The sequence below is a fragment of the Nicotiana sylvestris genome, chromosome 6, assembly GCF_000393655.2.
Source record: "Nicotiana sylvestris chromosome 6, ASM39365v2, whole genome shotgun sequence".
Lineage (NCBI taxonomy): Eukaryota > Viridiplantae > Streptophyta > Magnoliopsida > Solanales > Solanaceae > Nicotiana > Nicotiana sylvestris.
Genome location: NC_091062.1, coordinates 187,883,745 through 187,906,136, shown reverse-complemented (window position 1 = coordinate 187,906,136; position 22,392 = coordinate 187,883,745). Strand labels below are relative to the sequence as shown.

Below are 22,392 nucleotides of genomic sequence, written 5' to 3'. Positions count from 1 at the left end.
GTGCACAAGCAGAGAACATTCACTCCGCTGGGAGAAACCTATACTACTCTGTTCCACAAATTGAGGCAATTAGGCCTATTGAGTCCTGTTAAGCCCAAATTGCCAAATCCCCTTCCCAAAAATCTGGACCACTCGGTAAGCTGTGAATATTGTTCGGGGGCTCCCGGGCATGATACTGAGAAGTGCTGGAAGTTGAAGACTGTCGTACAAGATCTTATTGACACAAATAGGATCGAGGTTCAGGCACCAGAGGCACCCAACATCAATGAGAACCCGTTGCCGGTGCACCATGAGGCCCACATGATCGAACTAGTGCACGAAGGAGGGAGCCCAAGAAACCCTCACAAACGGTAATGATGATTCATGCCAGTCCAAACGAAAAGCCGACCAATGGAAAGGCAGTGGTACAGTTGGGAAGGGTAGATGACAAGCCAGTTGTGGTAATGGGGAAAGTTGCGTCTGTTGTTGCGAAGAAGCCAGAGCCGGTCAAGGTAGTGCTGCAGGGAGTACCAAGCACACCAGTGTTAGTTGTGAAGGCAGCCCGCGTAGAACCAGTTGTTATCAGGCCAGTAATGCAGTTGCCGATAACAAGTGAGAAAGCTATGCCATGGAGCTACAGTCAAGTGACGGTGATGCATAAGGGGAAGGAGGTTGTGGAAGAAGTATGCGAGGCCCAGGGGTTAACTCATTCGGGAAGGTGTTTTGCTCCCGCAGAATTGATAAGGGCCAATCCTATAACAATAAAGAAGCCAGTGACGGAGGAAGAAGTAGAGGAGTTTTTGAAGAAGATGAAGGCACATGACTACTCCATTATAGAGCAGTTGAGGAAGACCTCGGCACAGATCTCATTGTTATCATTGTTGATCCATTCAGACGAGCACCGCCAGGTATTGATGAAAATTCTGAATGAAGCCCATGTTCCGGATAAGATCTCTGTGAACCATCTGGAGAAAATAGCAAACAAGATTTTCGAGGTCAACAAGGTCACTTTTTCAGACGACGAGTTGCCTGTGGAAGGTACAGAATATAATAGAGCCCTTTATCTGACCGTGAAGTGCGAAGACTCGGTAGTCACTCGAGTACTGATTGATAATGGGTCCAGTGCCAATATCTGTCCTTTGGCCACATTGAACAAACTGAAGGTCGATGGTGATCAGATTCACAAGAACAACATCTATGTTCGAGGGTTTGATGGTGGTGGTATAGACACAGTGGGTGACGTCATACTTGAGTTAACAATTGGTCCAATCGAGTTCACCATGAAGTTTCAAGTGTTAGACGTGGCGGTGTCATATAATCTTTTGTTGGGGCGACCCTGGATCCACGCCGCCAAAGCAGTGCCTTCTACATTACATCAGATGGTCAAATTCGAGTGGGATAGGCAAGAGATCATAGTACATGGGGAAGACAATGAAAATGCCGTACGTGATGCCATCGTGCCCTTCATAGAGACTGATGATGATAAGGGACCGTGGGTTTACCAGGTGTTCGATACGGTTTCAGTAGGTAAAATTTCTGAAGGCGAGGACCTTCCACTTCCCAGGATCGCAGCTGCGACTGTCATGGTAGCCTCGGAGATGTTGAAGAACGGGTTTGTTCCAGGCAAAGGTTTAGGGGCTGATTTTCAGGGTATTGTTCAGTCGGTTTCTTTGCCCAAAAATCTGGACACCTTTGGGTTGGGGTTCAAGCCTACAGCGGCTGATGTGAGACGAGCCCGCAAGTTGAAGAAAAGAGTCCGGGTCCTTCCCAAGCCAATCCTGCGCCTATCCAAATCATTTGTCAAAGCGGGTATCAGAAAGCTGTCGGTCCCGAAAGTTCTCGGACCACTGATTGGGCCAGATGGAGATTTGAATGAGGGTTTTGAAAGGCTGTTCGCCGAAGTCAACATGATAAAAGCTAGAGAAGGTTCCAGTAAGGCAGACATACAGTTTGTGGGGCCTAGAGCCAATGTCAACAATTGGACAGCTACTCCTCGTCCTACTCGGAGGGAGTTTTGGTAGTTGGCTCTGATTTTCCTTCCTGTTTTCTGGATTATTCCAGGATTGTAATCCAGATTTCTTTTTATTTTTATTGTGTTCATCAAAATGTGAAACCTTGTTATCCCGTAATTCAATAAAATAAAAAGTTTCTTCTTTTTTCCTTATTTTTTTTTAATTTTGTTTTCTTCTTTTCTTTTTTTATACAGTTCTCTTTATACTGGTCTTAATGATATGGCGTGCATAAGGAATCCTCAGCCCAGTCTTAAAAATCAATCTGATCCCGAAATGAAAGTTCAAGAAGTAGATTGTGGTTACGAATCAGAATATGATGATGAGGATGAAACCTTCGAAGAAATTAGTAAGGAGTTAATTCACTTAGAAGAAAAACCCAAACCCAATTTGAATGACACAGAAGCCGTCAATTTACGGGACACAGACAATGTCTGAGAGACTAAGATAAGCGTCCACCTTGAGCCAGAAATCAGGGAAGAACTAGTCAAAGCACTCATTGAATTCAAAGATATTTTTGCATGGTCGTACGATGACATGCCGGGCTTAAGCACCGATCTAGTGGTTCACAAATTGCCCACTGACCCGGTATGCCCTCCCGTCAAGCAGAAATTGAGGAAGTTCAAGACAGATATGAGTGTGAAGATTAAAGAAGAATTAACCAAGCAGCTGCAAGCAAAGGTTATTAGGGTCACTCGATATCTTGATTGGTTGGCTAATGTGGTTCCAGTGCCGAAGAAAGATGGGAAGATCAGAGTATGTATCGATTACCACAATTTGAACAGGGCAAGCCCAAAGGATAACTTTCCATTACCTAATATCCATATCTTGATCGATAATTGTGCCGGACGCGAAATCAGGTCTTTTGTAGATTGCTATGCGGGGTATCATCAGATTCTGATGGATGAAGAAGATGCGGAAAAGACGGCATTCATTACGCCGTGGGGGACTTATTGATACCGGGTAATGCCATTTGGTTTGAAGAATGCTGGGGCAACGTACATGAGAGCAATGACTACTGTGTTTCATGACATAATACACAAAGAGATTGAGGTATACGTGGACGATGTGATCATAAAATCGAAGCGTCAGGAAGACCACGTAGCAGACCTAAGGAAGTTTTTCCAAAGACTTCGAAAGTACGATATTAAGCTCAACTCGGCCAAATGTGCATTTAGAGTTCCATCTGGAAAGCTGTTGGGATTCATCGTCAGTCGGCGAGGCATTGAGTTGGACCCGTCAAAGATCAAATCCATCCAATATTTGCCACAGCTGAAGAACAAAACAGAAGTAATGAGTCTGTTGGGAAGGTTGAATTATATCAGCAGGTTTATCGCTCAACTCACAACAACTTGTGAACCCATTTTTCGGCTACTGAAGAAAGATGTCGCGGTATAATGGACGGCAGCATGTCAGGAGGCATTTGACCAAATCAAAGGATATTTGTCAAATCCACCTGTGTTGGTTCCACCTGAGCCGGGGTGACCGTTAATTCTTTATCTAACGGTCCTGGAGAACTCGTTTGGCTGCGTATTAGGGCAACATGACATTATAGGAAGGAAGGATCAAGCCATCTATTATCTCAGCAAGAAGTTTACAGGCTATGAGGTTAAGTACACTCAACTCGAGAGGACATGTTGCGCCCTAACTTGGGTGGCCCAGAAATTGAAGTATTATCTATCATCATATACTACTTATCTCATTTCACGCTTGGATCCACTGAAGTATATTTTCCAGAAGCCTATGCCCACAAGGAGGTTAGCAAAATGGCAAATATTGCTTACGAAGTTCGACATCGTCTATGTGATGAGGACGGCTATGAAGGCCTAAGCATTGGCTGATCACTTAGCCGAGAATCCTGTCGATGAAGAATACGAGCCCTTGAGGATGTATTTTCCTGATGAAGAAGTAATGCATGTAGATGAGTTGGAATTATCTGAGGAACCAGGTTGGAAGCTCTTCTTTGATGGAGCCACAAATGCGAAAGGAGTTGGAATAGGAGCGGTACTTATTTCTAAAATAGGGCATCATTATCCTGTTACGGCACAGCTACGTTTCTATTGTACCAATAACATAGATGAATATGAGGCATGCATTTTGGGCTTACGGTTAGCTGCATACATGGATGTCCAGGACGTCTTGGTCTTGAGAGACTCGAACCTCCTGGTGCATCAGATTCAGGGTGAATGGGAAACACGGGATTTAAAGCTTATACCATATCGACAATGTTTGCACGATCTGAGCAAGCGATTTAGATTAGTGGAGTTCAGACACATCCCAAGAGTTCATAATGAGGTTGCCAATGCTTTGGCCACTTTAGCATCGATATTGCACCACCCAAACAAAATTTATGTTGACCCATTGCATATTCAAGTTCGTGATCAACATGCTTATTGCAAGATGATAGAGGACGAAATGGATGGCGAACCATGGTTTTATGATGTCAAGGAATACTTCAGGATGGGGATATACCCGGAGCAGGCCACCGGAGATCAAAAGAGAGCCATTCGGCGATTGACAAACGGATTTTTCCTCACTTGAAGTGGGCCAGCAAGTGCTGAAACGCATCCTCCCACATCAGGCTGAGGCAAAGGGCAAGTTCGCCCCGAATTGGCAAGGGTCATTCATTGTAACCAGAGTGTTGTCCAATGGCGCTTTATGTTTAACAGATATCGAAGGGAGATGCATCGATATGGCTATCAATTCGGACGCGGTTAAGAGATATTATGTATGATTTCTTTTAATTGTAATTGTTGTTTGTTTGTACTTGGCATTTATTGGAGAATGAAATGACGGAGGGAATTCTTTCTTCTATCCAAACACTTCAACCTTTACTTCCCCTTTTGAGCCTTATTTATTATTTCATACCCTTCTTTTGGAATCAGTAATGAAAATGAATAATGATAATAAAGACAAAAGAAAAGTCACAAGAAAAACAAAGGAATTGGGAATTACGTTTGACCTGATTCCTCAAAGAAGGATACGTAGGCGCCTCACAGCTCGGTCATAGTGTAACATAGTATGCAAAGTGTAACATAGTGTGCCATAGTGTAACAAAAAAATAAAAATCCCCAAGCAAGAAAAACTGGGGCAAAAGTTTGTGTTTGTAATTTTGGAAAGAAAGTTTGATTCCAAGAGTTGTACTGTTTTGCCCATCAAAATTATTTTTGAACTTTTTGATACCCCTTTTCCTTTTAGCCATACACGAAAACCCATATTGATGTCCAAAAAAGACCTCCCGATCAGTAGTCGAGAAGTGCCAAGTCATGTAAACGGAAGTGGGGGATAACACCCCGATCCCCAGTAGAGAAGAGGATCATAAACTGGAAATGAATTGATAGCCGAAAAGAATCCCCAGCAGAGAGAGTCATATCGGTAACACTCCAATCCCCAGCTTGAAAAATAAAATAAAATGAGAGAGTCTTATCGGTGAAAACCTCCACAGGCACCATAAGACGACAGAAGTTGAGAGAAATAAAATGAGAGAGTCTTATCGGTGAAAACCTTCACAGGCACCATAAGACGACGGAAGATGAGAGAAACAAAACGAGAGAGTCTTATCGGTGAAAACCTTTACAGGCACCATAAGACGATGGGATTTGAGAGAAACGAGAGAGTCTTATTAGTGAAAACCCCTCGAAGGGCACTATGAGGTGACAAGACAAGATTGGCAGAAAGGATCCGCATTTGGCAAAGAGTTGAGTGCTTGTTTATCCCCAGCAAGATGACATCGTACGAAAGATTGATTGATATAAATAGACTGGGTTTGTTAATCCGGAATGCATGACATGATCGTTGGGATCGGTTATATCATTCATATGAGTTCTTTTCTTTCCTTTTCCCCATCATTTGTTCAGAAAGATTTCTTCTTTTTCTAGTTTTTGAAATCATCACTTTTTCATTTCTTGGTTTAAAAACTTTGCCTCCCCAGCAGTTTGTTTTTTAAAAGGATTTTCAGAGCTTACTACCAGTTGCCAAAATGGTGCAAAGCAAAATGCGAGTAGGACAAGCCAAAGATAAGGCGACAAAGCGAAAAGAAATTTGTCGCAAAACCAAATGATGAATGGGTCTAGATCCCAAGAGGACCAAATTTCCAGGGGAAGATTGGAGAAAAATAGAAAAGCAACAGTTAAAAGGTTATGAGGATCCCCAGCAGATTTGCGAGATGCAGGAACAACTCCGACGGATTATCAACCAAGTTCCGCGATGGTCGGACAACACAGAGCGGGGAAGGAAGAGGAAAGAAAAACCATCCCCAGCAGGAATATCATCCCTAATAAATAATATCATCCCCAGCAAGTTTTGTAATAAAGCAGGGAAAGGAAAAAGGGAAAAACCATCCCCAGCAGAAGTGGCACGACCACTCACCACGTTTTAAACTAACAAATTTTTCTTTGATTTGAAACAGGGAAAGGAAATATTATTGACAACAGGAAGACATGGCCACAAAGAAGATTATCAAACTGGGGCAGAAAATTTTCTCTCATTGCGAAAATTTTCTTGAGATTAGATAGCTACTTGGGGAAGAGGGAAGATAACACGAGTTTTGAAGGAAGTAAAATCCCCAGCAGTATACGAGAAAAGGCAATACAAGTTTTAAAAAAAAAAGCAATCTTGGAAGAAGCAAGATAACCCAAAGTTTTAAAGGTAGTGGCCTTTGAATCAGTATCATCCCCACCATTGTTAGAAGGAGGAGAGTAACTGGTCTTAAAGGAGGAAGATAATTCCCCAGAAGTGTTATTCCCGGTAGGTTTCAGGGAAGTGAAAGCACCAGCTTTAAAGGAAGTAGTCTTTGAAGAAGGAAAATAACATATTTGTAAATAAAATATCGGTGTTATCCCCAGCAGGTTTTAGAGGAATAAAACACCAGTTTTGAGGGAAGCAGTCCTGAAAGAAGATGATTCAAGTTAAAGGAGTCAGGAGCCCGCTTGGAGAATGGAGGTGTTATATGTTTAAGAAGTTGTTGAGGTCAGGAGCCCGCCTGGAGAATGGAGGCTGAATTATTTTGCTGATGAAGTCAGGAGCCCGCCTGGAGAATGTAGGCTGATTTACTTTCAAAGTTGTTGTTGGAGTCAGGAGCCCGCCTGGAGAATGGAGGCTGAATTATTTTCAAAATTGATGATGAAGTCAGGAGCCCGTCTGGAGAATGGAGGCTGATTTACTTTCAAAGTTGCTGTTGGAGTCAGGAGCCCGCCTGGAGATTAGAGGCTGAATTATTTTTGCTGATGAAGTCAAGAGCCCGCCTGGAGAATGGAGGCTGATTTATTTTCAAAATTGCTGATGAAGTCAGGAGCCCGCCTGGAGAATGGAGGCTGAATTATTTTTGTTGATGAAGTCAGGAGCCCACCTGGAGGATGGAGGCTGATTTATTTTCAAAATTGCTGATGAAGTTAGGAGCCCGCCTGGAGAATGGAGGCTGAATTATTTTTGCTGATGAAGTCAGGAGCCCGCCTGGAGAATGAAGGCTGAATTATCTTTAAATTGTTGTTAGAGTCAGGAGACCGCCTGGAGAATGAAGGCTACATTAGCTTTACATTTCAAGTTGGAGTCAGGAGCCCGCCTTTAGAACAGAGGAATACATTTTAAGTTTGAAGTCAGGAGCCCGCCAGTAGAACAGAGGACTATACTCAAGTTCAAGTCAGAAGGCAATAATACGGAGGGTTACAACAAAATACCCCAGCATAAAATCCACCGCAGAAAGCAGAAAGCAAGGCAACAAGAGCAAGACGGGAATAAATAAGATTTTGGAATTCCTAGTTTAGTCTAGCTTCTTGTTTTTCTTTTAGCAACGGTGTAATAAGGAGATCGAAAAGGAGGTGTGACAGCTCTGGCGACTCTGCTGGGGATGCTCCTTCTTCCCGAAGATCCTTATTCACAAATTTCTCAACTGCTGTTTTTCGGTTTTTCTCCATACTTTCCCTAAAATCCCAGAACAAAATAAGGGCATGCAGCAGCAGTAACATCAAAATTGCAGTCCCATGGTAGTCTCAACTACCAAAACTTTCCGAACTACATTGACCTAATTCCTTTTTAGCCAAGGATATGTAGGAAACCTTTGAAGCAGAGGTTCGGTCAAATCTTTCAAAGATTGTTTCCCACGGAGTATTCGAAACGGGCAAAAATCGCTCTTATCCGCTCGCTTTATCTTTGCAAGTAAACTCTTCGAGTTTACGAGCAAAGAGGGGCAGCTGTGAACACGTGATTTTTGCCCTATATGAGAATTACTCCCAAAAAATTCAAAATAAAATAATTTTGTTTGTTTGCAATTGTTGCGAATTTGTGTTATTTTTCTTGTATTGTTTGCATTTGTCTGTGCATGTTTATTTGTTAAATTAATAAAAAATACAAAAATATGTTACATTTTTATTTAGGATTTAATTCTACAATTAGAAGTAATTAAGTGTTTTACAAAATAAAAAAATCACAAAAAATATGTACTTTGCATTTTTAGCATTTAATGTCCAAATCGTGTGATTTTATTTTTCATTGGTATTTAATTGTGTGTGTTAATTGTTATTAAAAGTTAATTAGTGCTTTTCATCATTTAATTTAGTTATATAAGTCAATTTAGGTTTTTCGTTTTGGGAAAAAAAATTAAAAAATAAAGGAAATAAGAAGAAGAAAAAAACAAGTAGAAAAGAACAAAAAAAATAGGGAAATCGGACTGGACCAACGTATTGGGCCAGGTTTTAGCCCAAATCAACACTATCTCACCCGGTTCAAATCTTCAGGTCTCACCGGATGATGAAACGACGTAGTATAGGAGCCAAACTACGTCGTTTTGTGGGCAATCAATCTTAGCCATTCAATCCACATCGATCCAACGGCTCAAAACACACCCCTATATCCATTGACTTAACCCGACCCATTCCCCAACCCGGTCTCACCCGTTACTGCACCCAAACGACATCGTTTCCTTCAAGAGAATTAATCCGAGCCGTTGATCTCATTAGATCAAACGGCCAGGTTTTAATCTCACACCTAGTATATATTCCTAAACCTTACCCCGCCCCCATAGCCAAACCCACCCCATCGTCTCCAAACTTAGAGACGAACACATCCCCTCAAACCCTAGCAGCCTCCACCCCTCCCCTTCGCCGTAAACCCGGCGGCAACGACGCCGCCGACCATGAAATTAACACCCCTGAGCCTTCTAACCACCCTCAACCTGAATCCCCACTCTATTGTCCTCGAATCATCACCGGCTTCTTCGAATCTTCGATCGAAGATCAGGACCCAAAACCCTAGTTCATCTAATGAACCCCAAACTCACACCAGCTATCCACCTGACCTCCCTCGTGCCTAAAACGCCCTTGGTTTGGCTCGAACCTTGCCAGAACTGTTCGAATCCCAAATCAAACAAACATAACCCTAGAAATGCCAAACCTGGAGTATGTCCGAAAAGAAAACAAAAAGAACTTGGGGTCTCAATCGACTTTAGTCGAGTGTTCTCAGTCGAGAACACTCGATTAAAGTCCGTTTTTACCCCAAAAGGATCAAGTCGGAGTTACAAGCAGAGCGAGTGAGATATAGGTCTGAGTTCAGAGGTATTTCTTCTGTTTCTCTGTTTGTTTTTCATGTTTTGTTGTTTTTCTGTTTAAGATGAGTTGGAATTTATCTTTTTATCGATTATTCTTTCCTTCTCCATCAGACCTTTTTATTTGGTCGAATTTGTTTCTGCTCGTTGTTGTGAACAATTATAGGTTGTGTAATCGATTCAAATAAGTTTTGTCAATTAGTTAAGTTTTATTACAAATCCCTGTTCTTGTCAATACTGCTTGAATTGCCTGATTATCTATTTCTGATTGATTGGTATCAGTTGTTGTAGGCAATCGGTTAATTAGTTTTCGTCGATTAATTCGTTCTTGTTTGTAAACCAATAAGTTCGTCAAATGGTTGTTGTGTGTGCTTGATCTGTGGACACTTAGCTTCAGGGCATTGTCAATAGGCTGACAATGATCCTGCATTCATGTTCATTTTGATTCAATTTTCAGTTTCAGTTTTAATGATTCTGTTGAGTTATGTGTTGTGATTTAAATTCAGTTCATTGGAACTCAACCTTAGTCATTTAGTTGTCAGGAGGATTGGTTATAGTTGTTAGTCATGTTTAGTTTTAAATCATTGTTAGCTTGAACAGATTTTAGAGTTAAAAGGTTTTAATACGGATGAATAGATTGTATTAGGGGCAGTAATATTAAGGGGTTTCAGGGGTGATTTGGGAATGGAACAGTTAGGGTAATATTTTAATGTTAGTGACTTGTTAGTGGGGTATTAAATGTTCTTAAATTAATAAGGTAATGGGGAACAAGAGGGAATGGGGGCTGAAAATAAGGAAAATAGATTTCCTTAATGGGGTTTAAGTGAAAAATGCAGATTTTTAGTGGGGAAGGGGGTCGAACAGTGAAGTTGGAAAGAGGGGGCAGGTCTGGATGGCTATATAAGAGAGAAGGATTAGGGCTAAAAGGGGGATTTTTTTTTATTTCGAGGGATTACTGAAGAGTTTAAAAAGAGAGAAAAAAAAAGAAAGATCCTGTTTTCATTGCATCAGTAGGAGGAACTCGAACTCTGAACATTGAATTCGATTCCCTTTGATTGATTGAGTGGTTCAGTGGTCTATTGGTTCAGTTTCGGGTTTAATATACGCTTGGTTGAGTTTGTTTGTGGTGATATTGGTTGCTGCTGTTTTGGTCTTTTTACAAACTTTCTGGGCTGTGTCGGTAGCCGTTTGGAACTCCCAATTATTGTTGTTGAACTGCTGTTGTATTGCTGCCCGTATTACTGCTGTTGCTGATCTCTCTTCTACTTTTGTTTTTGTTCCAATTCCAGGTACATGCTTCGAATTCCCTTGATGTAAGTTCAACCTTGGAGTGAAAAATGTAGTTTTATGCCAGAGTTGGGTTCATTTGAATACTTGTAGTTATAGTTCGTTAAAGATTGTACTTATTTAGTTTTTTTAACTAGTTGGCTTGTTGACATGATATGGACTGCACGGATTTGAACTAGGACTGTTTATATTACATGAATAATAGACGACTGTATAATTAGGACTATTTATAAGTTGTTTGGGCTGCTTGATTCCGGGACTGTTTGGATTTTGGAATATGATTATGTAATAGTCATATTGATTTAGTGTGATTTTGTAGTATAATTTTGAAATAAGAAGCAAGCTGAAAGCTGAAACAGGAAAGTGTTTTTCGAATTCATGCATTTCGCCTACACTAATAAAATTGAGTTGAAATCAGCAAGTATGGGTTTAAATGTGGTTATTGATTAAGAGTGCATCCGTATTTTATATTTTGTTAAGAAATTAAACTTGTATCTATGTATTCTCGTAAAATTCTCTTTTTTTTATATATATTTTATAAGGCATATATTTATGTAAGTTTTAGACAATATTGTCATTAGTGAGTTTAGACAAGTTTTAGACAATATTTTGTAATGCGTAAACTTGTATAGTTGTAGTTTAGACAAATAATATATTTTAGTTGTAATAATAGTGTTATGGTACACGTTTTCAATCTGATAGTAATAGACAATGGTCAATAGTTAACACGAGATTGGAAATTAATGGTAATGTGTTATTAAGCTAATAATTGTAACCATTGTTAATTAGTTAACTGATTAGGAAAGTTGTGCATGGATTTGGAGATGAAAGCCGGCTGTCCCACGGGTAGGCCTTGGAGGCCCGATGCAGATTACTTATAAGTTTCTTTCTTAAATTGGGAAGCCACTCTTAAACAAATTAATTAGGACTTCTTTTTTTTACTTTAGAGACAATAAAATAGCAAATTATAGTTGCTTTAGGCTTATTTTAAAAATAAAAATAAAAAAGGAGCCTCGCCTCGCCAAATAAAATGCACAAGCTGCGGGGCTCTCAATAAAGGAATATCATGAATACATAGAATTCGGGATAGGCCGTTTAGCAGATTTCACGGCCTTCCCCAAAGTAATAACGAGTTAGTCACTGTCAGGCGCGCTTTTAATGATTTACTTTCTTAAACTCGGGTGCACATTTATGTGACCCAAATCCAAATCTCAACGGAGTCGAAATGTGTCTATAACCACGGGTACATTGATGTGACGGGGTTCGAGATACGTTTCCACAACGTTGCAATTCTTTGTTAAAATAATAATGATAATAATAAAAACGTTTTAAGTTAAAATTTGCACATAGGTTCATAATTGTATAAAAATCAGATAATTAAGCCGAATATGACAGTTGAGCGACCGTGCTAGAACCACGGAACTCGGGAATGCCTAACACCTTCTCCCGGGTTAACAGAATTCCTTATCCGGATTTCTGGTGCGCAGACTGTTAAACAGAGTTAATCTTTTCCTCGATTCGGGATCCAACCGGTGACTTGGGACACCATAAATCTCCCAAGTGGCGACTCTAAATTAAATAATAAATCCCGTTTCGATTGTCCTTCAATTGGAAAAACTCCCTCAGCGCCCCTTTGCGGTGGCGCAGGTGAAAAGGAGGTGTGACTAGCACATGTGGTACTACAAGATCATTGTGGAAAAGAACACCATTGAGCCAGACAGGTATCATGCGGGGTGTCAACCTCTCTACTCAGCATGCTTAGAGGACAATCTGAAGGGGATGGTGATGCCAGAAACTGGTCGAGGGAATAGGATCATAGACGAAGAAGCTGAGGCTCAAGTCAAGTATAACAGGCTGCGCAAGAGGGTCCACGACTCTGAGAATAAGCACCGGGAAATACACAAGAGAAATATGAGGTTGATCGACGAGTAGAAAGAAATGGCCATCACTTCTAACAGAAAATTGGAATATCTGGAGCGAGTACTAGTGGATCTAGAGGGAAAAGTCATAAAGAAGATTGAGGATTTCTAGAATGCTGAAGGAAGTGAAGGAGGACATCTGGCCAGGGCCTACCTGCTGCTGGGTCTGCGTGAGCTGGGGAACCTGTACGATGGAGTCAAGAAGATCGAATCTGGGGAAGGTCCTTCTGGGACCAAGTAGGCTAGATTTATTTGCTTTCTTAAATATAATAAGGCCAAGTGCCAATAGTGACTTACTTTTCTATTATCTTAGTGTCGTTTTGGGATTTATCTGTTTTCACATTATAAAATAAAGCATTTACTGGCATATAAAGTTCTCCAAATTTACTTGTCGCTAGGCCTACCTCGGGCACAACGAGGCTCCTAAATTAGGACACGAATTTACATTCCCGCAATATGTGTTTAAATATTGTAAACATTTTAGAATTCTTACTCACTTGTTTACCTTTTCATTTTTTCTTTATTTTTTATTCCCATCCCCTAAGGTTGGTTCGCTCATACTGGCATCGTCAGCATATCATACCAGATCTAGAGGTCCTCCACCTTCTCCTTCTCCAAGCAACACAAAAGGCAAAGGAAAAGAAAAAATGGACGACCTAAGTGGTACCCGAAAGGAGAATGTTGAGAACGCAGAAACTTCAGATGGTCGGAGTACTTCGGCACCAAATGATCTAGTCTTGAGGTTAGAACAAAAGATATTGGAGCTACGGGAGAGCTTGAGCATGTCCACAACTTGGCAAACTTGTCACTCACCCTGAATGTCCCCGACATCAACCAACAAAACACAAAGAACCCAACACCTCCCCAAAACACACCAAACCAACATCTGCAAAACCCTCATACACCATATTAATACGCAACCCCAACCCAAAATCTCAACCCCCTACCAATACCCCCGCAACATCACCATCAACTAATTCAATACCCACAAACGACCACTTACCACACTCCCCAAAACACACCACAACCCATTCCCGATCCTTAAAACTCAACCAATGACCATTGTTACACCCAAGTCCCTGACACCCATCAAAGCAACCATATATGTGTGGAAACTATACCTCACTCTATCCAACCAATTTCCTATACATCGAAATCCACCGAAAAGGACTTGCTCATTAAAAACATGGCTGAAGAACTCAAGAAGTTGACGAGTCGAGTTCAAGGTGTCGAAGGCGGCAAAGGAATAGAAGGGTTGAACTATGAAGACCTATACATACAACCAGATGTAGAACTGCCAGAGGGGTACAAACCTCCCAAGTTCGAGATATTTGATGGTACAGGTGATCCCAGGGTTCATTTGAGGACCTACTGTGACAAGCTTGTCGGGGTCGGAAAGGACGAAAAGATCCGAATGAAACTCTTTATGAGGAGTCTTACTGGAGATGTTCTGTCCTGGTATATCAGCCAGGATCCCAAAAAGTGGTCCAATTGGGTAAGTATGGCGTCCGATTTCATGGACCGATTCAGGTTCAATACAGAGAATGCACCAAATATTTTCTACATCCAGAATCTTAAGAAGAAACCCACCAAACCTTCCGTGAGTATGCTACTCGTTGGAGGTCGGAAGCAGCCAAGGTCAGGCCATCTTTGGACGAGGAACAGATGAACAAATTCTTCGTCAGAGCACAGGATCCGTAGTACTATGAAAGATTGATGGTTATTAAAAACCATAAGTTCTTCGATATCATCAAGCTTGGGGAAAGAATTGAGGAAGGCATCGAAAGCAGGATGGTAACGAATTTTGAGGCATTACAGGCCACAAACAAGGCGTTACAATCAGGCGGCATATCAAAGAAGAGAGACGTTGGGGCAGTAATGGTGGCCCAGGGCCCAAAATCTCCACTTACCTATCAAACACCTCCACCCACATATCAAATACCTCTACCTACATATCAAACACCTCCGCCCACATCCCAAGCATCACCGCTTACATATCAGCCTTCATCTCCCAGATATTCTCAATTAGCCACTGTCCATCACACCTATAACTCCCAACCATCCCATTTCCAATCACCTTCAACTCGCTAAAAATTTCCAAGAGAAAGACCCAATTTCGATCACAAGCCACCCAGACAATACACCCCCATTATTGAACCCATCGACCAACTGTATGAAAGCTTGAAAGCTGCCAGTTATGTTACCCACATTCCTGCCGTGGCATTAGAGAATCCATCTCGATGGGTCAATCCGAACAAAACTTGTGCGTACCACTCCGGTATGAAGGGGCACACTACTGATAAGTGCTGAACATTGAAGGATAAGATCCATACACTAATTGACAACAAGGTCATAAAGGCAACGGAAGCCTCACCCAATGTCCACAACAATCCCCTCCCTGATCATAGAAGTGGTGGGGTACATGTGATAGAGACGAACAAAGAATGGGACCTTGAGGGGTCGATTGGGCTTATTCGAGAAGGCAATGACTTTAAATTTGCAGTCACACTTACTCTTATTGTGGTACAAACTCAGTCACCAATCGAGGTCGAGGTAGCTGCACCGGTTCCATTTGAGGTAGAGGTAGCTCCACCTGCGGCCACCTCGCTCCATTTGACGTTTAAGTGGTCGCACCTTTTATAGTGACAGTGTTAGCCACACCTCCTTTCCACTCAAAAGAAATACCCTGGGATTACGTTGCTGAAGCTCGGCGAAAGAGAAAGGCAAAAATGGAGGAATCCGATGCTGCACAAGGAATGACTAGGACTGGAAGAGTCTATACACCTGAATATTTGGGAGGACCAAGTAAGGATGTCACTACCAGGCAGCGTGTCATTAAAACAGGGCCAAATGACATGTGGAGGAAAGTACAAGCAAATGAGTATTCTGTCATTGACCATCTGAATAAAACCCCAGCTCAGATATCCATCCTGCCACTGTTGCAAAATTCATAGGCACATAAAAATGCTTTAATAAAGGTGTTGAGTGAAGCTTATGTACCCAACAACATCACTTGCAGAGAGATGGATGATTGGTGCCAAACCTGCACTACTATAAAGTAGCGAGAGTGGTCAAAACAGCTTTTACCCGAGAAGGTCGGGATCAATTTCCACAGGGAGATAGAAATGGGAATTGAGTTTCTATCTAAATTGGAGATGCATAATTGCTCCTAATTTCACTTCTAATCATAGTTGGTTTTGATGTTACTTCTAAAATTATGCTAAAAAGATTCCAAATTAAGTTAAGTTAAGTTAAGCTAAGAGTAAGATACTTGAAGGGTTGTCTAAATGGTTAAAAGACACTAGGGAAGTGACTTTCTCCTAGGTGGATACTTGACGGGTTCTCGAGTCTAAGCTAGGTTGTCATGTTGGGGTTTATGATATAACCATTGCACGATACTTATCACTCTATACCTCTCGATAGTTTGAATGATTTTGCCCTAATTGACTTTCTCAAGATCAATTGGGTATGATAATTTGTGCAAGCAATTTAGGTTCAAGTCGGGTATTACTATCTCTAGATTTAACCCTTTAATTGGGGCTATCAATCTCTTGAATACGCCCTAATTCCTTGTTGGACTAATTTTCCTAGACTCAAGTTCTCTTTCTCAAGAAGACCCAAGTCAAATAGGCACAAATTAGTGTTTACAACCACTAATTCAATATTAAAACCATAAATTAGTCCAAATATCAAACACCTATAGTCATTCAAGCCTTGAAACACAAGACCCATCAAATACCCACACTAGGGTTGAGCCACAACCCTAGCTAATGAGTCTAGCTACTCATGATAATAAAAGAAAACAAAGAAATAGATGAAGAAAAACCCATAATATTTAATTATAAGCTAAAACTTGAAGATTCAATGGTGAAACTATTGTAAAATTACTCAAAATGGTAAAGGAACACTATTCAAGAGCGCAGCTACTAGTTAGAATACAACTGATGACCTAAAAATGGGAAAAGAAATTATTTATACTAGGCAAAATTTTCTAGACAAAAATACCCCCGCGGGGGTAGTGTGGACCGCACAAAATCGAGTGCGGCCGCACTGAGGCTCTTGGCTTAAAACTTCTGCTCTATGAACTTGGCCACCGCGGGCCGCACAAAATGCACCGCGGCCGCGGTGGCTTCTATTGCGGTCCGCACAAAAAGGACCGCGGACCGCATTGGCAATGATTCCCCAAATTGGCAACTCTGATGCGGATCACACAATATTGAGTACGGCCGCGATGAAGCCAATGCGATCCGCACAAACTGCTTTGCGGCCGCATTGTTTGAGTACTTGAAATGAGCACCTCTCTGAACTTCCTCACTGCGGACCGCACAGAATGGAGTGCGGCCGCAGTGGTCCTATTGTACTGTGTTTGGACTTGTTCTTGGTACTTGTACATGTTTCACTCCTTTTTGAGCTAGTTTTGACGAATTGTCACCTTGTTGACCAAACCCTGCAAACAAGTACATCATGTAAGCCTTTGGGACTATTTTGTAGACATTTTTAATCAAAACTCAAGTAGGAAGGAGTGTAAAATGCATCATAATCCCTAGTTATCAATGGCCAATATGGTAGGGCAAGTACTGGAAAGTCATAAGATCATCTTTCACGAAGATGATCTATCACCTGAAGGGATGAATCACAACCGAGCATTGCATATTACAGTGCAATTTGAAGACAAATTCATTGCCAGGGTTTTGCTTGATGGAGGTTCAAGCCTCAATATTTGTCTGTCAGACACTCTGAAAAGGTTGGACAAAGGTTTTCATGAAATACGGGTAGGAAGCATGAACGCGAAAGCTTTCGATGGGTCTCAAAGAGCCACGATTGGAAACATTAACCTGTGCTTGCAGATGGGGCCAACTTGGTTCGACGTCGAGTTTCAGGTGCTCAACATAACGACCTCATACAATTTTTTGTAAGGCCGACCATGGATCCATGCCGTTGGGGCTGTGGCATCCACACTACATCAAGCCGTGAAATTTGAATGGAATCGTCAGGAGGTGATCATTCGTGGAGATGGGAGTAACCCCATTTACACCAGTCAAACCATCCCGGTTATTAGACATAGAAGAAGGCTAGGAGGAGAAACCTATCATCACATTGAACGTGTCAATGCCATCGAGAAAGATAAATGATGGAGCAGTAAAATAGAAAGCATATTGGCATGGTCTAGGTATGAGTCCGACAAAGGGCTGGGGAAGAATCTCTAGGGTATCACTAAACCAATACGGCTGAAGGGTCATGGTACTACCTTTGGGCTCGGATATCAACATGGCAAGAATACAATGATTGGTTGCCTCCATAGTGCGGACCGTATTACCCTCTCGAGCAACCAGTGCCATGTCTAGATCAAGCTTTTCACCAAGCTGATACAATATGGGGAACTGCAGAAGAGGAAGCATTAGTTGGGTTAAAGAATCTATTCTTGGAGGACGAAGACATGGACTGCTATTCCATAATTAAAGAGGATGAGGAAGAAGGCCTCACTATTCAGACTGTGAAGAAGGGAGTTGTTCTCAAGAATTGGACTGCCACACCATCCCGGGCCCGCTGAGTATCTGGGTAGCTTGGCAGCTTTTATGTCTATAACCATTCTAGGCATTCAAGATTTTCAGTAAATTTGGTTTAAAGACTTACTTGTTTCAAAATAAATGCTCGATTCATCGAGCCACACTTGTCTGGATGTTGTTTGATTTTAATCAAATGCATTTGCTCTTTATTATTCATTACTATTTTCTATACTTTTTCTTTCTACAGTGTTATTATTACTTTTCCTAATGAACCAGTGACTGTGACATGTAATGAGGCAAAGCAACATGAGAATAGTGATTGAGATAAAGAAGATGAGATACCCGAGGAAGTTGTCAGGGAATTTGAAAACTTTGAGAATAAGCCTAAGTCCAATTTGGACGAAACCGAAGCAGTAAACTTGGGGGACGCCGAGACCATCAAGGAGACTCGCATCAACATTCACTTGTCACTAGCAGAAAAGGAAGAGTACATCCTTTCCTAAAAGAATATGACATTTTCGCATGGTCATATGACGACATGACCGGTTTGAGCACGTCCATAGTGGCTCACAAGTTGCCTACTAATCCCATGTTTCCGCCAGTGAAGCAGATACTGAGAAAATTCAAACCAGACATGAGCCTGAAAATCAAGGAGGAAATTACCAAGCAGATCAAAGAAAAAGTTCTCAGGGTGGTTGAGTACCCAACCTGGTTAGCTAATACTGTGCCAGTTTCGAAGAAGGATGGGAAAGTCAGAGTATGTGTTGACTATCAAGATTTAAATAGTGCAAGTCTGAAGGACGACTTTCCACTGCCAAACATACACATTTTGATCGACAACTGCGCTAAGCATGAACTCCAATCCTTTGTAGATTGCTTCGCAAGTTATCACCAGATCTGGATGGATGAAAACGACGCGGAGAAAACAACTTTTATCACACTTTGGGGGGTATACTGCTACAAGATAATGCTGTTTGGTCTAAAGAATCCCGGGGCTACCTAGATAAGAGCCATGACAACCATCTTCCATGATATGATACACAAGGAGATAAAAGTGTATGTGGACGACGTCATTATCAAATCCAAGAGGGCTGCAAATCACATAGCGGACTTGAGAAAGTTCTTTGACAGGCTAAGGAGGTACAACTTGAAGCTGAACCCCGCAAAATGTGCATTCGGGGTTCCCACAGGAAAGTTACTGGGATTCATCGTCAGTTGTCGAGGGATCGAGCTGGATCCGTCTAAAGTCAAAGCTATTCAGGATTTACCGCCACCTAGGAGCAAAAAGGATGTGATGAGCTTCCTAGGATGTCTCAACTATATCAGTCGCTTTATAGCACAGTCCACAGTCATATGTGAACCCATCTTTAAGATGTTAAGGAAAGATGCCGAAACAATTTGGACCAAGGATTGTTAGAAAGCTTTTGACAAAATCAAGAAGTACATGTCTCCACCACCAGTTCTAGTCCCGCCGGAACCGGGACGGCCTTTGCTACTCTATCTGTCTATATTGGATGGAGCCTTCAGATGTGTTTTGGGACAACACGACGAGACAGAGAGAAAGGAGCAAGCCATGTATTACTTGAGTAAGACGTTCACACCTTATGAAGCATGGTACTCTCTGCTAGAACGCACTTGCTATGCTTTGACCTGGGTGACCCAGAAATTGAGGCATTACTTCTGTGCCTATACTGCATACCTCATATCCAGGATGGACCCTTTGAAGTATATATTTCAGAAGCCCATGCCGACTGGAAAGTTGGCCAAGTGGCAGATATTGTTGAGTGAGTTTGATATCATCTATGTAACTCAAAAGGCAGTCAAAGGACAAACATTGGAAGATCATCTTGCTGAAAATACGGTGGGAGGAGAATACGAGCCCTTGAAAACGTATTTTCCTAATGAAGAGGTGTCATTCGTAGGAGAGGACATTACCGAAGTATACGACGGTTGGAGAATATTCTTTGACGGAGCTGCAAATTTCAAAGGAGTGGGCATTGGAGCAGTTTTGGTATCAGAAACAAGTCAACATTATCCGGTATCTGCTAAACTCAGATTTCCCTGCACCAACAACATAGCAGAGTATGAAGTCTGCATACTAGGACTCAACATGGCTGTCGACATAAATATTTAGGAGCTGTTGGTAATCGGTGATTTAGATTTCCTTGTGCACTAGGTAAAAGGAGAGTGGGCCACAAAGAATTCCAAGATATTGCCATATCTGCACCATGTGCAGGAATTGGAAAAGAGTTTCACAAAGATAGAATTCCGACATATGCCCAGAGTTCAGAATGAGTTTGTCGATCATCGGCCACTTTGTCATCTATGATACAACATCCAAACAAGAATTTCATTGATCCCATCCCAGTAAGAATCCATAATCGGCCGACATATTGCGCTCATGTTGAAGAAGAAACAAATGGAAAGCCTCGGTTCCACGACATCAAGGAGTATTTGTCAAAGGGAGAATATTCGGAGCATGCAAACCGCACTCATAAACGCACACTCCGGAGATTGTCCAATCACTTCTTCCACAGCGGAGGAAATCTGTATAGAAGAACTTTTGATTTGGGATTGCTAAGGTGTGTCGATGCAAAAGAAGCTTCTAAATTGCTTGAGGATATACATGTTGGGACCTGTGGTCCACACATGAATGGTTTTGTCTTGGCTAAGAAGATACTTAGGGCAGGTTACTTTTGGATGACCATGGAGATAGATAACATTCAGTAATTCCGCAAATGCTTCCAATGCCAAGTACATGCTGATATGATAAAAGTGCCGCCAAACGAGCTCATTGCAACAAGCTCACCTTGGCCATTCGCCGCCTGGGGAATGGATGTCATTGGTCCGATTGAGCCCATAGCCTACAGACCTCAGATGAATGGAAGTCGTTGAAGCCGCCAACAAAAACATCAAGAAGATACTAAGGAAGATGGTAGAGAACCACAAACAATGGCATGAGAAGCTACCTTTTGCTCTTTTGGGATACCGCACTACAATTTGCACATCAACCGGGGCAACTCCCTACATATTGGTTTATGGTACCGAGGCTGTCATTCCAGCCGAGGTACTGATTCCTTCTTTAAAAATCATACAGGAAGCTGAACTTAGCGATGCGGAGTGGATAAGGAGCCGCTATGAACAATTGGCCCTTATCGATGGAAAGAGAATGAACGTAGTGTGTCACGACCAACTTTATCAGAATAGAATGTCCAGAGCTTTCAACAAAAGAGTCAAACCAAGGCAATTTATGTCAGGACAGTTGGTGCTAAAGAAGATTTTCCCACACCAAGATGAAGCCAGAGAGAAATTCTCTCCCAATTGGCAAGATCTATACATGGTTCACGGGGTGCTAACTGGAGGAGCACCCATACTTGCAGAAATGGACAGAGAAATATGGCCAAAACCAATCAATTCAGACGCAGTCAAGAGATACTATGCTTAGACAATTTACATTTTCTCATTTGATGTAATTGAACTACGCTTGACCTGAATTTTGAGAAGGATTCTCAAAATTCCGAAAAAGGGTCAACAAGGCTCATTACTCACAAACAGCCGAATAATCATCTACCAAATTGGGGCAGAATTTTGAGGAGGACCCTCAAAATTCCAACACGAGAAAGTTGCAATGTCTCTGAAATGTGTTACAGTCACTTGTTCATCTAAAAATCACTTGATATATCAATATGTTTCTAAAATGACTCTATTTCTATCAATAATTGCATATTTTCGAAAACTCTATTTCCGTGACAGTCAGGTGTTACCCAGGGAAAATCAAAAGGGCCTCCAAAACGGAGCAAAGCAATCCAGCGGACAAAAGTACGAACTAACCTCCCCTCACAAAACTTACAATTTTTCTTTGAACGCAGGCACATTCGACATAGCGATAGCATTTGCAAAGATGTATACATAGAGCAAATTCACTAGCAATCCGGACATCAGACACCGAACATATCTCCAGCTAAGAAATATACTACTTTTATTTGCTACTCGCTCTTTGCATGGGACTAAGCCTTGTCCCGCACATTTGCACGAGGCTAATCCCTGCCTCCACATTTGCACGAGGCTAATCCCTACCTCCATATCCGCATGAGGCTAATCCCTTCTCCACACCTGCATGAGGCTAATCCTTGCCTTCGTATTTGCGTGAGGCT

At 41.7% G+C, this 22,392-nt stretch overlaps 2 protein-coding genes across 2 annotated transcripts; both read left to right on the top strand.

The window, feature by feature from the left end:
* Positions 1-20,563: 20,563 nt before the first annotated feature.
* Positions 20,564-20,968, top strand: LOC138871830 (uncharacterized). Its single transcript, XM_070149737.1, has one exon. The coding sequence runs from the start codon at positions 20,564-20,566 to the stop codon at positions 20,966-20,968; it is 405 nt and encodes a 134-aa protein (XP_070005838.1).
* A 151-nt stretch (positions 20,969-21,119) lies between these two features.
* LOC138871829 (uncharacterized) lies at positions 21,120-21,683 on the top strand. Its single transcript, XM_070149736.1, has 2 exons — positions 21,120-21,173; positions 21,336-21,683. The coding sequence occupies exons 1-2, from the start codon at positions 21,120-21,122 to the stop codon at positions 21,681-21,683; spliced, it is 402 nt and encodes a 133-aa protein (XP_070005837.1).
* The last annotated feature ends 709 nt before the right edge of the window (positions 21,684-22,392 follow it).